The sequence below is a fragment of the Ambystoma mexicanum genome, chromosome 6q (genome assembly GCF_040938575.1).
Source record: "Ambystoma mexicanum isolate Mex_15411 chromosome 6q, UKY_AmexF1_1, whole genome shotgun sequence".
Classification (NCBI taxonomy): Eukaryota; Metazoa; Chordata; class Amphibia; order Caudata; family Ambystomatidae; genus Ambystoma; species Ambystoma mexicanum.
This window is the reverse complement of record NC_090937.1, coordinates 975,071,771-975,095,160: the sequence shown is the minus strand read 5'-3', so window position 1 is coordinate 975,095,160 and position 23,390 is coordinate 975,071,771. Positions and strand designations below refer to the sequence as shown.

General features: G+C 45.3%; 1 protein-coding gene across 2 annotated transcripts in view; it reads right to left on the bottom strand.

Annotated features, from left to right (window-relative positions):
• The window catches only part of TRAPPC11 (trafficking protein particle complex subunit 11), a 1,974,021-nt gene that overhangs the window by 1,934,059 nt on the left and 16,572 nt on the right, over positions 1-23,390 (bottom strand). For both annotated transcript variants that reach the window (XM_069631477.1, XM_069631476.1), the window contains exons 2-3: positions 13,124-13,348; positions 10,348-10,517 (exon numbers count right to left, since the gene is read on the bottom strand). In XM_069631477.1, coding sequence (XP_069487578.1) covers positions 10,348-10,517; positions 13,124-13,327 — 374 coding nt within the window. In that variant the 5' untranslated portion in view covers positions 13,328-13,348. The remainder of the gene's footprint in view (positions 1-10,347; positions 10,518-13,123; positions 13,349-23,390) is intronic.

Genomic DNA, 23,390 nt, shown 5'->3' with positions numbered 1-23,390 from the left:
CCAGGCAGGGTCAGGTACCAACTATTATCTTGAACACCTGAAGCCCGAGTATGAAAGGTGGCGTGCACAAGCACACTCTGAGCGAGGCCAGGGGCGAGAAAGAACAGCTCTTGCAGGGCTGAAGCGAATCAGGCTGGGAAACTTTGGAAGGCTGAGTGACTGATCGACGGCAGCAGAGAGCAAGCAAAAGTCAAGCAGGAACCCTATCCTTACAGGAAGCCGTAAATGTTAGGCGCCTAAATATAAGGGAGTGGAAAGGACAGACCTTCAAAGCGCTCCCAGATTGCCTGCTACCCTCCCAGGTGAAAAACGGATTTGGGGAGGAAACAGAGGCGCTGGTAGCACCCTTGACTGCTACGCGAAAACCCTTGAAGACCCAAAGCCGATTAACACTGCCAGTGAGCGACTGAAAGGAACAAAAGGCCGGTTTTGTGTTAATAAACTTGTAGCAAGAAAGCAAAGATAGAGCGTGTGAGAGGCGTAAGACAAGACAATCATTTAAATGTCGGGAAAAGATACACAAATAACAGTGGTCCTGCAATTCAAGTCTCTGAAATGTTTTGTGATAACCAAAATGTGAGAAAGGAAGGCAAGAAAGCAACCGTGTGAGATGTTTGAACGTTGACAAACGAAAAGTGGGAAATTAAAGATACTTGAATTAGGAAGGAATATGAAAAGTACAAACCATTGAGGGGGTAAAGTAAAGAGCACAGGAATCTTGAAAGAATATGTGAATATTGAACATCGCCAAGACAGCAAACTGAAAAGTACATGAACATTGAAAGAGTCCAACAGGGCCAAAGCAAAAACTGCAAGTACCAACAAGCATTGGTACTACGTACAAACATTGAAAGCATGCTAGACGGCCAAAGTAAGGACTACATGCATTTAAGAGTGCTGGTGGTGTGAATATTGTGAGTGCCAAGAAGCATTGGTGTTCTATGTGGAATTGTGAAAGATGCCACAAGGGCAGACGTGAAACTACAAGTACCAAGAAGCATTGCTGCTCTGTTTGAACTTTTGAAAGGCAACGTAAAACATCAAATACCAAGAGGCATTGCTGTTGTGAACATTGTAGAAAGTGAAAGTGTTGAAAGGGAGTCGAAATGGTCATGCAGAGTTCTTAGTAAAATCCTTGCAGTCTTGAAAGTCTTCGACAATAAAAGTATGAAGGATAAAACATGGGGAAGGGAACCTCCCCGCCCCCAGAAGAAAAGGGCAGACTCGGGTCCGGCAGAGGGAAGCCTGTATTGTATTGAACTATGGTACACTGAGTGAATGTAACAAGGACAAGCAGGCGCAAGCTTGGCAGAGGGAAGTCTGTTATATTTGGTGAAAGACAAGAACAGATCTGAAGACTAGTGGCAAGGCGGAAGATGCCTAAAGGTTTTTGAATAGACTGGTAAGAGCTGTATGCCCAAGCCTGAACTATTCAACTGCACTCAAGAGCCAGAGTGGGCAAAACTGACATTGTGCCATCCAACTATTCCTTTTATGAAACCCTTGAGACCCTGCACTGCTGAATGTGGGGAATGTGGTTGCTACCCGACCCATTCAGAAATTTGTTAAAACACTATTTTTCCTTTTTTAGTATTCCCTGTACACATTTGTTGTGGAGAAGCAGGGCAAGGTTAGGTTTTCTTAGTATAGGACTTTTTATGTAGACTAGACTGACTTGGACTGCTTTATAGTTTATTTAATGGTTGAGACTACTCGCATGCTAGTGTTAGGGCCAGTTAGCAATTACACAAACCCAAGTAAAGTACAAAATAAAAGGTTTTCAAAACTGGTATCCATTGTGTCTGTGTCTTCTATTGATACCAGGCCTTTCTCACACTTCTGAACCTTCTGAGGTGTCCCTGGACCAACCATCTTCTCCTAGTCTGCCTCGCTGTAGCTGTTCCGAGTGCATCCTTGGAACAGGGGTGGGGGATCTTCAACTTGTACAACAAGACTCATGCTCCTGCCTTTTCAGCCTTCTTGCATCAACGGAAGCTGTGCAGGACCCGCTCCTTTGTTCGTCCTGGGTAGATCGCTAGTCGCTGCCCGACTGTGGTGAACTCAATTAGCAATACATCTTCTTTGCATCCTAGAGGCGTCCTGAGGTCGTCTGTACCGTAGAAGTCTTCATCTTTTCTTTGTTTGGGTGTTCAGCTGGAAGGTGTCTGGAACAGATTCCGAACCACCGCAAACCAAAACTAAATCCTGTGTACGAAAGTGACCTCTTCACCTGTGACCCCTGGGCCTTCCTCGACTGGATCAAACACAGAAGACTGTTTCCAACGAATTCCAAAACATCAGCATTGGTGGCTGGAGAAATCTGTGTCCGAGGGTAAGTTTATATACCCGTTCTTTTCCCCCCTGTTCTCCATAGGGTTATAGAGGCGTGAAGTCCTGTCCCTACCCTACTCTTTCCTGAATTTGGTGGGTGAAGGCCAAGTCAAGGATCCTTTTCTAGGCCTATCGAAGTGACTGGGATGGAGTAGGTTTGCTTACCTTTTTCACTTTGCGATCACAACCCCTGGCAAAGCCAGAATCTCTTAATAAACCTACCTGTGAAGTATAACTTTGGAACTGGTGACTTTAGGGCACAAGGCCGCCAGCCATTTTAGGATTGGACTCATTAAGTGTTAGGGTAGTGTGAGAAACTAGAAGGTGTCTCACCCACCAGTCCCCGGGGTCCGTCATCCAGGTGAGCAGGACACATCCATCACTTTTATATCCAGTTCCTGGGGGTGGACCAGTGCAGGAGGATCACCTGGGTGAGGGGTCTTCGACGAGTGGGACACCAGATGGTGAGACACGGTATCCCCTTCCCTGTAACACCTTTACCCCATCCTACTAGGGAAGATATTTAGGAACTCAACCCCCCCCTACTTTTACAACACAAACACTTTCTCACAGACAACAAGCTGTGAGAGAAAATAAATGGACTAACACCCAAGCTGTATATCTGACGTGTCCCAATACAATGGTCAGGCAAGGTAAGGCAATTACTGCCCATCACACATGATGACTTCCATTACACTTCCTCACATGGATAAAAGGCAGCACATGAGAACACGCTGAGCGAGGCAAAGCACACGAGGAAACAGCAGTTCCAAGATGGCAGTTTAACAAGAGGAGAAAGACGGCAAAACAGAAGGGGATCGCGGCGGGAGGGGGGTGGGGGGGAACAGTAGTGACCTTTTTTGACAAGGAACAGTTACTTTCAAAGCCTAGAGAATAGAAAGTTTAAGACCAGGAAACCAGGCTGAGGAATCCTGCATCAATAATCAAGGCTGGTAGAATCGCCAGCTGCCATGGCACAGTCCTTGGCTTCAACAACAAAGCTGCATCAGGGAAATCAACACAGCCGGTGAGTTGGGGAGACCGATACAAGACCGGTCTGTGTTGAAGCCAAGGTTGCAAGCAGCAACATTGTATGGCGAGCACTGGAACGAACATTGTATGAAAGGAGTGTGATGACCAACGCAAGTAAAGTTGAACTGCAGATGAAAGATTGATTGAAATTTGAAACCAAGATACAATACCTTTGACAAAGTGGTCTGGCACCACGTGTGTGCTCAATCGAAGGTCTCTGTGAGGTATCCAGCTGAGAGTTGACAAAAGTGAAAGCGTGGCAAAGGATTGTGAATCGAAGTGGTCCTGCGATGGGTCAAGCAAAATCCTGCGCACAATCAAAAGTCTTTGATGTTGGTACAGTAAAGGAAGTTTTGTGTTACAATAGATAAATTGGTCTGAGTCCGACAGAGGGAGACTGATTAAATATGCTTGTGTCAAAGCGGATCCGAGTGAATAGTAAATCACCTATGAGAATTGTATATATGTGAAATACAAAAAGGAAAGAAACTTTGTTTGTTTGTTGCATCAGGCCCTCTGAAAGAAGAGACTTTGAATGGCAAAGAGACTTTGACACAGAAGGTTATGATGTTGAAGCTTTGAATTGCACCCTCATGCTAGAGAAGCCAGATCTGTGCTAAGCTCGAGTGTGCGGTCTTGTCCCTTGCTGAAAACGTGGGGAAGGGAAGCAAACAGCTTGAATATCCTTTCATATCACTTCTTGAACCCTTTTCTTTTGCATAACATTATTGCCCACACTATTTGTATTTAGAGGCAAAGATTGGTTTTAGAATAGGCCCTATTATTTTGACAAGACACCACTAGGACTGCGTTATTATATGGTCGTAGCTTGCTCCCATCTTTAGATTTAAGATTACATAGGCATTTTTCAAACCCAATTAAAGTTCAATAAACGCCCTTGAACTGTGGTCACGTGTGTCTTTCTTACTATTGATACCATGCATACAGGGTCCATTAGGTGGTTATTCAAAGTGTCTTTACTGAATACCATGCATATAAGTACTTACCTGTGATTTGCTGGATATTGAAGTATATGCTTTCTTTCTTCCCCAAATGCGAACATACATACAGTGTGTGACAATATTTGACTAACTTGACTTTACTTGCTTAGTGTGTATTTTAAAGGCCTAATAAATCAGTGTATATTTTTTAACTTGAATTATTGCCATTGTTCTGTGTGAACTCATTGTAGCCCTAGGCTACTCTCAGAGCCACCCTGAGGCTAAGCCCTGCTGCTTTGCTACCTCACCTTGATTGGGTTTGGCCAGTCCTCACTGTCTCCCTATTCACCATAGGAGGGTAGCCTCCCAGAATCCACCCCCAGGGTTGATTTTGGAAATCTATCTGAACACCCATCATCGGTCAGTGGCGTCAGGCTGTGGTGAAGTAAAATGCTGGACATTGTTTCATATTGTGAAGACACTCTGCAGCTCAAGAAAGCCGCCAATCGGGGAAAATTCACCAGAACCGCAAGCTACCTGGTCTAAAGGCAGTACAGGGTGGGAGTCGTAGTGTCCCTCTGTCTCCATGAACTTTCCTCGATCTGGGAGACATCCTCCTAGAGTCCAAGGTTCACTGAATGGTGATGTGCCATTCACCCCAAGTCAGAATCCTAGCCCACAACTATTACATGGGACGCGGGGAAGGCGAGCCTAAATTTAATCATGACATGAGAGTAGAGATTTCTCAAATGTCAGGGACACAACTAATCATCAGTGATCTACGGTTACCTTCCACGAAGAATCAGGCATACACCTGCTACAGTGGCTCGCAGTGGGAAGACAGTAGAAAAAACACAGTTGAGAGGAGGTAGTCAGAAATAATGAATTCAGGTTGGTAGCAGACTGGTGGAAGATGCCATAAACAAAAGCGAAGCATCAGCTACAGCTGCAGGGTCCAATTTACCAAAAGGTATCCTTGTGGGCTCACAGCACATTTCGATCATTGGTAGCATTTCAAGCAAGCATGTTAATTCAGTAAGTATTCCACCTGGAGGTAATTGGGAACCACAGCTAAGCACTAAAGAGCCACATGGAAGTGACAGGACTTATGCCGGAAGTCAAACTGTTTGCCAGGCCTTTTGTAGCCTTTCGATGCAAGCGGAGGCTCAGCAGCTGTGCCACATAATGAAATCATACAAATGAACCAATTGAGCAGTCCCATACAATCCAGAAGGGAAGGACGTCAGTAGGGGGACCAAATAGAAAAGCACAAGAGGTGATGCCTTCTAAAAGAGCAAAGAAAGAGCAAAGGGAAGCATTTAAACTGGTGTGACACTGAACCATTAAGAGGTAGCGGTTTTAGAACCTTTGGAGAGTGCCTAAGATTTCACAGAAGGCTACGCCATGCTGAATCGCAAAGGAGAACGGAGAAGAGCCTGAACGACACAGCTGGCCCACAAGAGCCTGACCTGCTTGGGTAAGAAATGCAAGCAGATTTAATGAGTAGGCCAAAACTAACTCTAGACTCTGGGCCTAAAACTGGCAATTTGCCAATTTCCCCAAATTCAGATTTTTTATGTTTTTTCAATAGTTGGGAGGCAAGCCTAATTTACAAAGCTGAACTGTGTTCACCCCGACACAGTAAAATGATAATTGGGCTATAAATTAGCATGGTGCCAATTTTTTCAAATTCTAATTTTCGGTTTCAAAATGAGGGTGGCTGAAGTAAGCCACCTTAACCCATTTGTTCAATTTACATTTTACTTTTCCATGGGAGGACTATTAAGAGACACCATGATGCATTTTTGTTGGGTTAGCCTTTCAGTATTCCCTATGCTGATGGCACACTGAGTTTAGGGTGGTACCAAGTTTTGTCACATGTTTAACGTGTGTTGCCCCTCGTTCTGCTTTGGGCAGGATGAGTGAATCCATCAAAGCATAGTGGAAAAGCAAGGGAAATCCTTTCTAGAGGGATTTGAAATGTTTTACCTGCAATCTTTTCGGATCCATGCCTCTAGATCACGTTTAGGCTGTTCCAAGTTAACTACCCATAGCAGCCATGGATGTTTTGACAAGGGTTTTTAACCTTTTCCATCTAATGGGTCATGAAGAGGTTGCACTGTATAACCTCACATGTCCCCTGGCTTGCCAATCCACAGCATCACAATTGTAAAAATAATTTTAGGTTTTACTGAGTCACAATGGCGATATACATATCTGATTGTTAGTAGGTCGTTTTTAACAATTTAGAAGAGTAGAATGTTGGGTATCAACTCCTCTACTTTATTGCTAATATTAGGAACTGCATATTGCTTAACTATTACATTTGTAATGTTTATATTATCTCTAAAAGAGAATATACATAAATTCTAAACATTAAAATGAGGGCATTATTAATGTATTTCTCTTCATGAGTATAAGATACTATATCAAGAGCAAACATTAGTTGGTTTATTGACTGGCGGTACAGAGCCCCAGGAAGGATGTAATCCATTGAACCGCCCGACTAGAGCAGCAGGCCCGGTCCTTTAATCTGGCCACCAGAAGGGAGTGGTTGACCAGATCAAAGGCTGCTGAGGGATCCAGCAGCATCAGCAGGGGATGGTGTCCTTTGTCTACTATGCTGTCAAGGTGGACTTCAGATCCAGCATAGAGGTTTCAGTTCCATGCCTGGCTCTGAAATCCGATTGACGTGCACCCAGGATGCTGCTTTATTCAATAAAGTCCTGAAACTGTAGATATGCCACTCTGTCCATGGCTTTGAAGGATGGGCATGTCTTTAAATGGGCTGATAGTTTTTTGCTACGGCCGGGTCCAGGTTGCTCTTTTTAAGGAGCAGCGTAATCCATGCCTCCTTGAGAGAGTGTGGGAGCCTGCCTTCAACAAAGCAGAGGCTGAACAGTCTGGTGATCCAAGCGACCAGTACTTCAAGTGAACCTTTAAGAATATTAGTGGGGCAGCTATCTTCCAAGCAGGAAGTGGGTTTTGTGTGAAAGGACCATCTTATACATTTCAGACTTGGAACACTGCTTGAAATTACTTTACGTTGTTATTCTGGGGGTTGTTTTCACTATTGGTCTAGTCTAAGGCCTCCGTGTTTTCAGTGGGCTCCCATGTAGATCCGGAAAGGTCTGTTGATGCCCTACAATTTTCAAGGAAAATTTGTTGTGTATTGCCCGACGCCAGGCTGAGTCTCTGTTGTGATTTTGCTTCACAGAGGGCTTTCCCTCAAATCCTGTGAGGATTTTAAAGAGTTTGCTTGAGCAAATGTTAGATATCCTGGTGTTAAAGTTGGCCGAGTTGGCTTCCATTATAGCCGTTTTAACCTTCTTCACTGCCTGTTTGTAGAGAATGAGGGACTGGGAACATAGGTTCTTGCGCCAGTCCCTTTCCAAGGATCTTTTTGTGTGCCTGAGTTGAATATTGGTGTCATTATACCAGGTGTTCTTATGTATTTCAGTTTTGATCCTTTTGATCCTTTTAACACTTACTGGGGGTAGGGTCTCTATGGCAGAACTAATAATGGCTGTAGGGTGAGTCACCAGGTCAGTGGAGTCAGTGAAGGTATCAATAGGATAAAGACGTGTTGAAACACGTGTTGGCTGTTTTTTCTTAAAGAGTGGACTTCTATAAACCAAGAATATTGGATATAATTCATTTGTAATAATTTGTTGGGGCGAGCGCAGTTAACTAGCACAATTGGTTATCATTGTATTCTATGAGGCTAACAGTAGGACCTTACTCTACTAGCTACGCTGCACGCCACACACTATAATTGAAGGACCAGAACCCACAGAGAGTCTGTCGTACTCAACACTTTATCTGCCTATCATTAGAAGTAGCTGGCTGCCAATAATGCAAAAAGGTTTGCAGGCGTACCATTTTTGAAATTTCTGCTTTTTTGAGGTTTCTGGGCAGTGAGGGGATGTTGATGGATGAGCTAGTAGGTTCACCAGGTAGTGATCAGACCAGGGACAGGGGAGAGCCACAACATCCAAGATGTGCAGGCGATGCGTCATGACCCAGCCCAGTGTGTGTCCCCCGAAATGCGTGGGTCCTTTGACCCCATTGTGAGCACCAATGTCGTTTAGTTCCTCCAGTAGGGAGGTGGCTTGCTTATCAAGAAGATCTTCGGCCCACAGATTAACATCTCCAAGTATAATCAGTCTTAGTTTTGGGGATATGGTTGAGACGTTTGAGGAATTGTTCCCCGAACTATGGCATATCCCTGGGTGGGCTATAAATGACTAATATACTCAGAGTAACGTTAGCATTTATTTTGATTTTAACTTACACAAAATTCAAAATTTTATTTTGAATTGCACAAACCCCAAACTCAATTGCTCTTGCAATGCAAAAAAATAAGCAGAGTCGTATAGCAATTTGCTAATTAAAATTGACACTTGTGTAGCAAAGCTAGCTATTTAAGTTTCCTTGTTCAATGAAAACACAGCTCACCTTTAATTCCTCTCTTGCCCTCAGGGCTCTCACCACCCTCTTTTCTCTGTTCACTGCAAGTTTTAAGGGCTAATAGACATTCTCATCTGCTCCGCTCTTTAGTGCCAATGGCCAGTGTAGGAGTGCTACGCTAGATTTGTTTTCTTCTTTTTCAAATAATTGCAAACCAGAAGTAATCAGGATAATACTTGTATTACGCACATTATTTCTTGTCTGACAAATACCAGTATGTTTTAACTTTATTTTATTTTTTTAAAGACAGTCATGCAATTCCATTCCTAAAAATGTAAGTTGTTACATAATGCACAATTACAGTTTTGCTACCGTAAAACACTGCATTGTCTCCATGCTTTACAGGAAAGGTTACATCAGTCTATCAAAATCTCATAGTGTCAATTATATAAAATGTTGTTGTGGGGGGTGGGGGAGAAGATGCATGATTCATATTGACATGTGAACATTTTTGATCATACAGCCAAATACTTGATGGCAAAACTAGGTCTGTGGCCTGCTGGTTGCATACATCTGTGAAACTGGTGCTCCACCCATGAGCCGATACCCCAAACTCCTTGACATTCTATCTTAACACTATGCTGCTTTATACCAGCTACCCTGAATGTGAGATGGCTGCAAACTATAATTTTTCCACCTAATTTGCCCAGTGCTCTTCCTGCTACGCGATCCACTCTGCATAGTCTTTTACTTTCTTTCCTCTTACATAACGAATAGACAAAGCTAACTAGATGTTTCTGCAAAGTAGTTGATCAATAGTTTGATCCAGTCTGTAAATTTACAGATCTACTGCAGTAACGTACACTGTTAGCATCCAGAGCTTGCTTTGTTCCAGGATTAGGATTGCATTATATATTAGCACCAGCGTGAGAGAGCTAGCCCAACTGTTTCCAGAGTCTTTTTATTATATCGATTTGTGTTAATTCATGCAGCTAACCTTTTACATTTCACATACACTAATCCAGAGCTTGCAAAATCTACTGGCCCACTCCGAAAGTCGAGTAGATTTAAAGAAGGGCGAGTACCATTTACAGGGAATGTTTGACACTTTTAGTCAACATTAACTTTGTTTGCAGTAAATGTAAAATACAAGTTTCACTGTGAATGGCTAGCCTCTGGGTCGCAGAAGTTTTCCAAACAAAAAAAAAACTGGAATTTTAAACAAGTTGCAAGCCGTGGCTAATGTCTTACTTCAGTGATACACAAACATTCTATATTGATGCTCATTTTAGGTCTTGGGTACAAATACCTTCTGGTGACATTAAACATATTGGTACAGTATTGCTAATGAAATGGGCTTGTTTGCTAAACAAGAGCATTTTAATTAGCATACTATGCTAATCAATTTTATTAAACTAATTTAAGCCTTGCCTTGGTGCAATAGTACAAATAATGTAACTTGACACTACTCTTACTTTACATTTCGTGCAGAATATTTAATACAGAACATTCTTTTTATTTTTCTGCTGTTGAGTTTAAGATTGTTGCATCCATTTCTGTTGTGTGCAGAGGCTATGAAACTGTTTATAAAGCATGGTCCACCAACAGTTACATATGCACCGAATGACTGTACCTGACAATCTCAACTCTTGTTGCACATTCTAATTGCTTTTCTTTCCACTGCTGCTCGTCCCAATCCAACTCATAGAACACCACGACCAAGGCGGGCACAAGGTTGAGATGTTTATTCATCCAGCCAGTCTTCAGAATGCCTTTGGGAATGTACCACTCGTATGATGTTCTCTGCAAAAACATGATACATACATGAAGCTTTCCTCAAAAACAGGTGTGGTATGTGCAAGGTCACTGCAACCTTCTCTATCAACCAGGTACAGGATGGAAAGGGCCAATGAAAGCTTCACACTTAAACAGGTACAGCATAGGTAGGCCAACCAACGGTTAACCATGGGAAAGTGGAGGTTTTCCCACAAAAAGTGCAACATGCGCATGGTCAATGCAAGCTACCCTCACAAACGGTTACAGGTACGAAATAGATGGTGCCAGTGCAGGTTTCCCTCACCGGTGGGTACATGTACAGCATGGACAAGGTTAACAGAGATTTCCCTAACAAATGGGTACATGGACAGCAGATTAAGGGCAATTGCTCATGTTGCTCAGAAACAGGTGAAGCTTAGGCAGGGTGACTGCAAGCTTTCCTAGCAACCAAGTACAGGTACAGGTACAGGTACAGGTACAGCATGGAAAGGTCTAATGCAAGCTCCCTGCTCAAACAGGTACAGCATTGGCAAGTGAATGTTTTCTTACAACAAAGTACAGCAAGGGCACGGTCAATGCAAACTTTCTCATAAACGGGTACAAGTATAGAATAAGCAGATATAAGCGATAGGTCATTTATAACGCGCTTAAAACCCAGAGGTTTCTGAGCACGGACCCAGGGATCGAACCTGTGTTGCTCTGTGTTGTCTTGCTTCCAAGGCGAGCACGTTGCCCCTGTGCTATCCTCCCGTGACTATCTTGCATATTTCCCTCACGAGAGGGTACGGGTACAGCATGGGCAAGGCGAATACATGTCTCCCTAATGAATGAGTACATGTACAGCATGTGAAGGGCCATTGCAAACACCGCTCAGAAATTGGTACAGCATGGTTACTGAGCGCTTCCATTGCAAATGGTTACAGCAGGGTGCAAAATGTACACTCACCCCTAGCCATTGGTTAGTGATAACTGACTCTTGGCGAGTAGAAAATGGTGTGCTATCTGTATTTATAGAATGGTGGTGGCGAGTGACCTTTTTTTATGATGGGCTAGTAGCTTGCAACTTCAAGTGTTGCACCATGGTTATAGCATGGACAGGGCAATCCTGTCTTCCCTCACAAACAAGTAAATGTGGGCCTGGCCGAGCCAGTACAAGTTGCGCTCATAAAATGGGTAGAAATAGATCACAAACAGGACCAGTGCAAACTTCCCTAATGCCCAAGTACAGCATGTGGAAGGACCAGTGCATCCTTCGCTCACAATAAATTAGAGGCGGAACATGGTCAGGCCGTTGCAGACAATGGATACATGTACAGCAAGCCCTCCACAGACACAAATGAGAAAGCAAGAACAGTACCAGTTCAAGTTACATAAAGAACAGTTACAGCATTGGCACTGGCTCCATGTATGTGGAGCGCTCCAATTTCAGATACCCTTCTCCCCCACTTAGTAGCTCTTACTAGAATCTGGCTAAGGAGAAGGGTGGGTACGGGGGGGCAACTACGCAAACATCTCTGCTTTCTGCAGTCTGTCTCGGCAGTATTTTCCCTTTGGTTCAACTTCTCAATTGCGAGTGGAAGGGTGAGGTTAGGGAAATGGGGCGTAAAGTGAAACTGTTTGGACACAGAGAAGAACAAGTGCACAGCAGGAAAAACATTATAACGTTCCCTATGTTCACTGTCACTCCCTATTAGTTGAGCATGCCCTGCTTTGAAGTGATCCCAGTTCTTTGTAGCTGAACTTGGACCGGACCCCTACTACCACCGATCTCCCTTCTAGCCATACTTCATGGGGTGTCTGCTCTGCTTGGCCCATGCACTGGCTTCATGAGGGATCTACACAATGGCTCTGACCTGCCTATGTGAACAGCTTCTGACCATGTTGTTTTAATAAAACTCATCCTGCTAGGTCTCAGTGTTTTTACTTTGATGCAGATCATGTGGCATACTCCCCCAGAAACAGATGTCTGCTTGAAATGCCCTTTGACTGCCAAGTTAATGACCCCTAGACCTCTGAGCATTGTGGTTGCTGGAGGGCATCATGCAACCACTTTAGCTCAGATTGGTTGACCTCTCAATTATAATTCATGATAACAGGGGGAAAAAGCTGCTGTGCGGTCTCCCCTACTGTTCAGCGCCCTAAGCAGCAGTCTAGTGCTTTCACAGGCCCTGGGCAGTCATTGGTGAGTGGTCCTGCAAATTTTAGTCCGAGGCACCTGGAGAGCCCCAGGTTGCAAGTGCCTGTACTAGCTTGAAGAGATGTGTACTATTCCTAGTGCTAGTGTCTCTATGGTAAAAAATCAAACCTTGTGGCATTTGGGGAGAAGCTAATCTATTCAGTGTCTGCCAATCCCAAGAGGATCCTTCACACACATGCACAAATAACCTCGCCCCCCCACCCCCTGACACCCCCTCTAGTGTCTGAAATCACAGATCAGTCTGTAAACCAGAGCCACGTGTGGTTCTGTGAGTTGAGAGCAATTTGTGACAGATAAGTGTGTGATGAGAATGAACAGGGAGGGGTGCTCGGTTGCCCTGTGGGTTAGCGGAGTACATGCATTCAGCTACAGATTTAATTGGAATGCGGAAACATGTCGAGAGCAAAGACTGAGGGACTAGAAAACATGCACTTACCTTCTGTCTGCATTTTGGAAATTCGTGGTCACCAGGCAGGACTTTGAAGGAAATGGGCACTCTGTCTGCCCTCCGGTTGGCACAGAAAGCATCCCATATTGCACGATGGATGGCGTTATAAGTGACATCTAAGCCAGTGAGGGTTACAAAGGCCATAGGCCGACAGCAGAGTTCCACAGGGAAGTCCCATTGCGTTGGGCTCATCTTCAAAGTTTTATAACAAATCTGAAACAATGGTACATGTTTAAAAGTGCAGACAAACATGATATTTGTGCTTTTCGATTTTTCACCACTTTCACAGCAGAGACAAAGTAAAGGAATAATAAACAAAGAGGCAGGTGATGTTTGTCTGGAAGATTGCACACATTGCATTGCAAGTTGGGCAGACCGGTCTGCACCCACATTCCCTTTTCAGTCTTATTAAGGAGGGGAACAGTTGCCAGTTTTCTCCTACTCTAAATCTAGGGTGAAATAAATGCAGAAAATGTGTTACATAGCACAGATTTTAACATGCATGATAAAAAAGGATACGTTGGATTGATACTTCTACTCTAGAAGAATCAATCTGTTTCAAACTCCACTTTTTGCTCCAGGAAATATTCAACTATGCAAACATCTAAGTAGAGGTCTCACAGAATACAAAAGGTATTCTATCAACCAGCATTCCTTTCCTTTTTGCCATTTAGAATAAATTGCCCAACCCTAATCCTAATCTGTTTCTACCTCTGTCCCTCTACCTCCATCCCCAATTTATTGGACAGGTGTCAACAACTTGTAGGCTTCTTTTCGGCGTGCAAAGTATGCTTTTCCCCCTTTCCTTCGCATTTAACTTTTCCGTCGTGGGCATTACCGACTTCCCGACTTTTTCCAATCCCCCTAACCTGTTAAACTAGGTCTGACCCCTGTTAAATCCGGGTCTCCTCTTGACAGCAGCCCTTTGAAAGTCCTAAAAACCATTCTTAAATGTATCACTTCTGTTCTTGTCCCTTTCCCCAGGCTCTGTGCCCTAAAGACTGCAATTGTCTTTCCCTTACTAAAAGCATCCTCTCTAGGCCCCTCTCAGTTAGCCATTCATCCAATTCTTTTTTCAATGACTGACCAAGATGCCCAATGCTTAGGTCACTTGCCATCTTCAACATTTGTAGAATCTAACTCTTTGCTTTATCCACTGCTAGTAGGCTTGTGTCCCGGCCAGGGTATTGAACTGGTCATACTGGTAGCTATTGATGATCTTCACTTTATGTCCGACACTGGAGGATTGGGTTTGCTCCATCTCTCAGCTGCCTTCCACACGGTTTACCATCAAATTATGCTTGGTGATCTGCATTCTTCGGGCATATCCGGCATCCCCATTGCCTTGGTGCTTTCCTCTCAACATAAACAGGCAGTTTCCCCTTCTGCCTGATTTTTGTCCGTTCTATTCTTTATCCTCTGGTGTTCCTCCCTGGATTGCACACTATCCCACCTTGTATTTAATCTTATGTTTGCCCTCTTGCAGAATGTATTCACTCTTTTGGATTTACCTTTTTTCACTTATGAAGATCTATCAGAGGTAAAGCATAGGATGAGGATGATTTGGTAATCAGCAAAAAGATGGTAAGAGGGGCCAAAAGAGATCATCTCAATCACAGAGGAGTTGTAGAGAATGAAGGGAAATGGGCCAAAAACAGGTATCTTGGGATTCCCCGACAGGGAGAAGATTGGGGAGGAGGTGCCACTGCTCCAGGAGATAAAGGAAGATTGATCCGAACTATAGGTGGCAATTGAGTTAAACACAGTGTCATCGATACCAATATTATCAAGGGAACCAGGATGTGTGATAATGTCATAGCACAGATCCATGTGTGTGAGAAGAGAAGAGTGAACGGGCGGGCTCTAGTAAGAAAGTGCAGGATGTTAGAGAGCGTGGATTCTGTGGAAGGCCTACCGTGGGTCTCACTGGAAGTCGGTGCACACTCCATATGTCTACAAGTAGACGCAGTGATAATTATCCAGGTTGCTGGGAGCGTTTAAAAGAAGCTCTAACTAGTTAAGAGTGCTGTACTGTCACATCAGTAGCATATTTTCCTTTCAATGCTCCTTTCATTGTATCATGCTTTTTGACTCTGCCGCTTCCCAGAACTACCATTTTGTACTCTTTTCATGGTATGTTGAGCATTAGGCACATCTTAACTCATTTCATTTTTAGATTTCTCTAACACATTCAGGCATTTCGTATTGCAATTCAACCTTTTTGTCGCTGATATTACTTTGTGTAAATGTAGGTCCCCTCTCAACCACAATTCCTCAGGAATCCAACTATCAAGACAGGGTAGATTAAACTGGTCATGGAGTCTGTACCTAGGTTGCTCCACAAAGATACAAGAGCAATCTTTCTTTCTTAATCTTTCTGTGCTGTAATGGAACAGCATGTGCACCCTCCTCTTGTTTGCATATGCCAAAAAGTATCATCTTGGGCTATAATGATTAGCCCATTTCTTTCTGCAAATCTCAATCATTTAGTCTATTTGCCCCATCTTCTGTTAATTATGGTACATTTATTTTGCCCACGGTTACCCAAACAATACAGGAGCAGCTATTTGTTCTGCCTGCGCCAATATTTGACCACACTGCATACATATAATGCCAGAACACTTGTCTACTGGCTGAGTGGCTTTGCCAGACAGGGGGAGGAATGTAGTTGGTGGTTTTATGATTTGCATAGCTCTATACATATGTAAATAATGTTTTATTTTAATTTACTTACAGTTTTACCACCTTGCTCGTCATACGCCACCGCCGGACAAAATGCCAGAGGGTCCTACTCTGGCACAGAACGTTGTGTCTGAGCCTTGTCTGTTCCACCAAATGCTAAGTTCAGCATTCCCAGTTCAGAGAAGATCAGCCTCTCCAGTTTTTATTTTTATTTTATTTTTTTTAATCAGCGTTTGGCCAGTCATGATCTCTTTTGTAGCATGATAAAGGGGTGGGAGGAAAATGTCCACAAAGTCTGGGACAGCTTCCTAAATTGCTATATCTGATGGAACTGTTATGCCCCTTACGCGGGGAATGTGGGGCTCACATCTGGGGGAGCACTGGTTATCCCACACTTTCTTCTGGTGGAGGCCTACTATGGGCACCATGGGAGGTGATGAGGACAACTTGTGAGTAGAATACATTTTTCTCTTTGATGGGACCCTCACATAGTCGAATATCTGCTGTATATGTATTGATCCTATGCCCCTTTCCCCCGACTTCAGTAACTTCAGACTGTTGTTGTGATAACACAAAGTATACTTCCTCGTACCGTCACCAGGCTAGATGGATGATGATGCAAAACAGGGCAAGATTTAAATCTCTTCTCCTGGTTCACAAATCTATCCACGGTAAGGCACCACTGTATCTATCCTCCTCTATCCAACTCCATAAGCCTTCTCATAATCTACGCTCTGCCTCCTCAACTACCCTTGTGGCTTCTCACCCTCCCTGTGCTTCCTCTCGCTTCTGCTCTTCCTGCTCCACTTTCATGGAATTCTCTTCCCCCGGACATCCGAGAAACAGTCCGCACAGATTTGTTCAAAACCAAATTAAATTCCTCTCATCTGTCAGCTAGCGAACATTTTTCCCTCGCCTCTAACCTGCCTCCGTTTCTCGTTTCCTCTGCCTCCATTCTACCACTTCAACCATCACGGTCACGTCCCGAGCACAGTTGGTCGTACCGCCTACATGAACTTAAAATAACTCTGGTTCTGGGGAAAGTCACTTACACTCCTGACTATAGCTATTGGTATGCTACATATGTTACTTGGGATTAATTTCCACGCTTGTCATGTTTCCCTCTGTGTAACATTTGGTACAAAATAAAAACGGTATATGAAACAGAAAATAGGAAATACATTTGAAGCCAGTCACTTCACTCCAGCAACTGGATTGGTGGCAGGATTTCTTATTTATTGCCATTTGCTTTGATGTGTATCCGCCCATTTTATTTACACGTATATGCATGGCGTGCTGGTGACTGCTTTGATTTCATTTTTAAGGATTACACCAAAATACCTAATACATCATTTCTAGCACTGGTAGTTGCAAGCCTAGATCATTGCACATTAGGTAGGAACTCATTTGAAAGTAAGTAATCTACAGTGAATAAAGTTATACACCAGGTACGGCATGTTAGAATATGCTGCTCAGTTATGAGAAAAAGACATCATTAATGCCACACATTTCTTTACCCCTAATGATAACAAAAGTGTGCTTAGTGAATCGATCCTTAGTCAAGGGCTTCTTGCTCTTAGAATTCAGAACTCTATCCCCTAGTGGGTCCTCAATACAATTGAAGGCCTCACCACCGTTAAATAACATTCCACAGAAGGGAGGCACATTCCCAGACAGCAGGTCAGTTGAGACTAGGAGATAGACAGGCACATCTAGGTGACAAGAGAGGTAAGGAGTTTAATTATAATATGTCGGATAAATATCATCACGTGGAATGCAGCGAGGCTGTGCAAAGATCTCCCAGATAAAGAATGGGCGTGACTAGATCAATAGGAGTGAAATCATCTGCATCAAGAAACCTGGGCAGTTGAAGACATCCAAATGGATGGCTATAAGGGGTACCTACCAAACGGCCAAAAAAGGTCTGAAAGGCAGACCAAGTGGTAGCCTAGCCATTTACATAAAGTATGCCTTAAAGTGGGGGGCGTGGCTACAGAGCCATGTAAGCAGATGTTTTTCCATAAGAGCTCCTGCCGATCCTGCATTGATCCGGATAGAAACCATGCACAGAGAGATCCTCGAACGTCAAAAACTATGTGGGCGAGTTTGCGGCACTGTGAGGCATGGCTATAAGTAATTTGGACCTGACCGGCAGTGTGGCCCACGAGCACCAAGCTTGAAAAAGATTGTGATGGAACGAGAGCGGCACTTCCAAAATGGCGATCGGACGAGAACAAAGGGACTGAATAAGAGGAGAACTAGGAGCGCCCGGACCGTTGCGGGAGTGGGCGCTGGCTGCGACGGAAACTACCAAGAGACCCAGACTTGCAGTGACTCCCGGTGGACCGAGTAAACGAGCCGTGGAATCAACCGTACCCGGAAAGAGCACACAAAGACCCGGGCAACACTGGAACCAGATGGGATGCACCCGTAGCGAAGTGCGGACGCAGGAACATCGCTGTCCCTTCCCGGAAAAGCTGGCAAAAGAGCTCCGACAAAGTCGATGAAAGGATTACACAGCTGGTGGCATACTAGTATTGCGGGACGGACACCACGGGATACCCAATACCAACGAAGACCGAAAAGGGGCGAAAATCACTTTGGGAAAGAAGCAGCAAAATTGGACCCATGAAACACTCGGCAGTCGCCGACCCCGCACCATTTCTGAGATGTCAACAGTGATAGCAGCACTGTAGAGGGAGACTGCAGGCCGGAATTCTTGGCGCACACGGAGGCTTGTGGAAAAGAACATTTAATCGCCTGCAACCAGGAGGGAACACATCATAAAGCGGGCCTCAGTCAGCAGAAGCTGACGAATACTTCACCCCACCCCCGCAAGACCAATAATCGCCAAAATCCTGAACTATCAAGACAGGTAAGAGATCCTAGAACTTTTACGGAAAGGAGGCATGATACAAAGGGAATCCGCAAATAATACAGCGTACCCGGACTACACACTGTGGGTGCAGGGACGTTGAATGAACTATGGGTCGGTGAAGAAAAGATTGCGCGAAGCGGGCTACAAATATATGTTAATGTACCCGGCCAAACTGAAAGTATACCACAAAAACAGAGCACTGTTCTTTAATACCCCAGAGGATGCACCGGAGTGGCTGGACACTCAGAACTGCCCTTCGGAAACAGACAACCAGAAGGAAGATGGTGCAGATAAGTAAAACAGAAACTGCCGTATTAAAGGTGCTGCAGAATCAGACACTGGGACTAGAATATAAGACGGGGCATAACCAGTTGGGACAGACACAACATGTGCTGCATGAATACGAATGCTCCACTATGGCGATATAGTGCAAAACCGCAGGAGACTTAGGGACAAGCTCGCATAACACCCTGCTGGGTTCCTGAGATCGGCACACTGAGAAAGGACCAAATGCGGGGGTCCCTGAGATCCAGGGATGGAGCTGGGCAACAGTTGGGGACGGGTAGGAAAGGGGGAGGGGTGGGAACATGTGCAGTGAATATAGTTGGGGAGAATTGGGGGTGGTGGGTCAGTTGGGGAGTTATGTTGAAATCAGATTGGGAACAAGCCCAGATTCAAGCCTAGCAAAATTGGTGAGGAGAATGAGGAGGGAGGGAGAAGGGATAGAATATGGATGGCAATGAGAGACCTTAGAATTGTGACTTGGAATGTGGGAGGTCTTAACAGCTACCTGAAGAGAAAAAAAGTAATGATGTATCCGAAAAGGCAAAAAGGTGGACATAGCATTATTGCAAGACCCATCTTACCAAAGAGAAACTAGAGGTGGTTAAGAAAAAGTGGAGAGGGACTCCCATGGGGCAACATACTTGGCCTACGCTAGGGGAGTGGTCACCTGGGTGGCACCACACGTGCCCTTCCAGATTCTCCAAGTCACGGCTGAGCCGGATGGGAGGATGATAGTGATGCGGGGGCTGCTAGAGAATAGATAACTGAGCATCATAAATACATACGCCCCCAACCAAGACATAGCGGCCTACTTCAGGACCTTATTTAGCAAAATCAGCCCCCACATTGGAGGGGCGATCATATGGGGAGGGGACTTCAACTGTACGCTAAACCCTAAAATGGACAGGTCAGACACAAAACTAGATAAACCCACCCACACCGCTAAAGCGCTTCAGGCCCTGCTGAGACACTTTGGGCTAGAGGATATCTGGAGGCAGCAGCACCCGAACGATAAGCATTTCTCACACTACGCCGCCCTGCATAACCTGTACACGAGACTGGACTATATGTTCGCCGCTCCGGAGCTGGTCGAGGAAATGACAGGCTCAGAATACAAGGCGAGAATATTATTGGACCATTCCCCCCTGGTTCTGGAGTAGCGACATCAATCCCCCAGAGCCAGAGTGCCAACATGGCGACTTAGAGCTGAGGCTCTGAAGGATACGGTATTTCGCGAGGACTTAAGGGAGGAGATCATTGGGTACTTTGACACTAATACAGGGAGTGTGGAGTCAGAGGGAACCCTGTGGGAGGCCTTTAAGGTGGTGGTGAGGGGAGCGGCCATATCTAAATCTAGAGGGCTCGAAGGGAGCATAGAGCAAGAGCTTCAAGAGACAGAGAAGAAACTGGAAAAAGTCATGAAAAGAGAAGGGACCTCGCAGGAGGACGCTGAACAAGCGAGCCTATTACTAGAGACTAGCGGGGGGCTCTGAGAGAGGCTATGCAACCTGAATTATAAGAAATACATTGAAAGGCAACATGCAGTGGGGGGACAAACCGGGGAGGCTGCTAGAATGGCTATACAAAAACGAGACACAGAGGACAGTAATCAGGGAGATAATAGGAGAGGAAGGCCAGGTCTGGAACACCCAGGAGAGAGTGAACGATGGGTTCCTCAGATTCTACAAGCACCTCCACGACGATGCGGGGGAGATGGTGGAGAGGGAGACCCAGGAGACGCTGGAAGAGATAGGATTGCCTAAAATTAATGAGGGAGAACCTAGACGCCACAATCACTATGGAGGAACTAGATACAGTGGTATTAAATCTACCCACATGTAAAGCCCCGGGGTCAGAGGGCCTCCCCAGCGAATTCTATAAAAAACATACTGACAGGAAGTGCTCCCCCCACTGTTGACAATGCTAAACAACGCTTTTGAGACGGGAAGGCTGCTGGCTTCCCTGAGGGAGGCGGTCATTGTTCCACTCCTCAAACCCGGCAAGCCTAGCACGGAATGCGGGTCATATAGACCCCTATCCATGATAAACCAGGACAGCAAAATTCTGACGGTGGTGCTGGCAAACCGACTCAAAAGGGTAATAAACAAACTCATACACCCTGACCAAACTGGTTATGTCCGAGGCAGAAACATATCCGATAACCACAGGAGGCTCCATCATATCAGAACAGGTAGAGGGGGACCCAACCGAAATAGCGATAGTCTCGCTAGATGCAATAAAAGCATTCAACTCTGTGAGGTGGCCGTGGATGATGGCAGCCTTATAAGAATATGGGATGGGACCTGGGTACCCGAGGTGGGTGAAGATGGTGTATAGTTCTCCAACAGCCAGGGTCAAAATGGGAGCGATAATATCATAAAAATGGCAACTTATTAGAGGCACAAGACAGGGCTGTCCATGGTCCCCAATGCTGTATATTCTCGCATTGGAACCATTAGCGATCTGCCTCAGACAACAGTACGGAGAAATAGGGGTCCATAGAAGGGAGGTCCGCACCTGATGTCACTGTACGCCGGCGAAATGTTGCTGTACCTGCACTTCCCAGAAGAAAACTTACAGTATGTCTTGGAGGTGATGGAGCGATATGCAATTCTTTCAGGCATAGCAGTAAACCCCAGGAAATCATGTATGTTCCCCCTGGGGAGATATAGGGGAGTCCCACGGGAGAACCTACCTGTCTTGCAGATATCCTGGCAGACTAGAACATCCGATACCTGGGGATTAATATATGCCACACAATTGCAGACGAGCATGAACACAATACGGAGAGGGCGGTGAAAGGCATTAAGAACAGCATGGGGTTTTGGGCAAAACTCTCCCTGGCCACGATGGGAAGGGCGGCCTTGCTCAAGATGGTGGTCCTGCCCAGACTGTTACATTTTTTCACGAATATCCCATATATGCTGCCCAAGCGTTTCTTCACTAAACTCCAGAGCTTATGCAGGGCTTCATATGGCACAACTCTAGAAATAGAGTGGCCTTATGGAAACTGCAGAACACGTGTGATAGAGGGGGCATAAACCTGCCGAATTTCGAAATATACCACCTGGCGGGGCAGCTACAGTATGTTGCCAGATGGTTGTCCGAAGATGAGATGGCAGACTCTAGACTGCTGAGGGGAGACTGTGACCCATACTTCCTAAAGGAATTGATATGGCTACCTAAACTACAACTGCGGGGGCGATCGAGATTGCTGGAAGACATGGCACAAAGCGTGCCAAGTTGTGGGGAACCCAACCCCATGCTCCCCGCAGGTGCCACTTGTGGCAATATGCGGAGAGGATGAGCAATTAGCCAAAGGGATCCGCAAATTCTGGGAACCGGTGGGCCTCGCGACCCTAGGAGATATATGGCAAGAGGGGAAGGCACTAGACTTCCAAACGATAACGGAAGGAACCAGGGAGGGGCAGTAGATCACATATACTAGAATCATTAAACAGGTGGGAGAGTCTTGGTCAGAGGAAGCATAAGCAGAACAACCCGATCCCGCCATTGAAATGTTGTATGATATTTCGGAGGGAGGGCACGAAATATCCAGAATCTATGAACTACTGATGTCTAGAGTGGGTAAGGAGTTGCTCCAACTGAGGCAAGATAGGGAGGAGGCGGGAGAACCCATGCAGGATGGGCAATGGGTAACAGCCCAGAGGTATCACAAGAAGGTGTCCAGGAACGCGAGGCTGCAGCAAATACATTTATATGTCACACAGAGCATATATGACCCCCCATAGAATTGCTAGGTTCGCGCGCACTGCAGAGCAGAAATGTCCCAAGTGCGGGGAGGTGGGTGCTGGGATGATTCACATGTTCTGGGCGTGCCCTGAGGTGGGAAAATTTGGCGGGGGGTGAGGGGGGAGTTAAACAATGCTTATCCGAAAAAGGAATTAAGCTAGAGGTGGAATGGATATGGGCTTGCATGATGGGGGGGGGGGGGTTCACCAGACCACGCAATCTAAAACATATTAGCAAACTGAAAGACCTGGCCTACATCCTGGCCAAAAGGAGAATAGCCATGGGCTGGAAAGCAGCCCATAGACCTAGATTAGAGGTGTGGTGGAACGATCTCCTGAAATGGGCAGACGCTGAGACAGCAGCATGGTACGAAGCAGTCAGCAGGGGAGGGGAGGGGAGGAGGAAGCGGGACCTCTGATCGCATGGAGACAAACGGTAGCCACTCTGTCAGGATCCTCCCTTGACGAATCCAGTGAATTGATACGACCGAGAATTGTGAAGGGGAGTAAACCAAGTGAAGCGAAACAAAGACATTGAAGTGGAAGCTCGAGTTAAAGGAGAGGGAGGGGGGGGAAGACGACATTGAACAACATGTAGCATGCAAGTAATGAAGCAGATAAACGTAAATGTCTTAGATGTTGGTGTGTTGTAAAAATT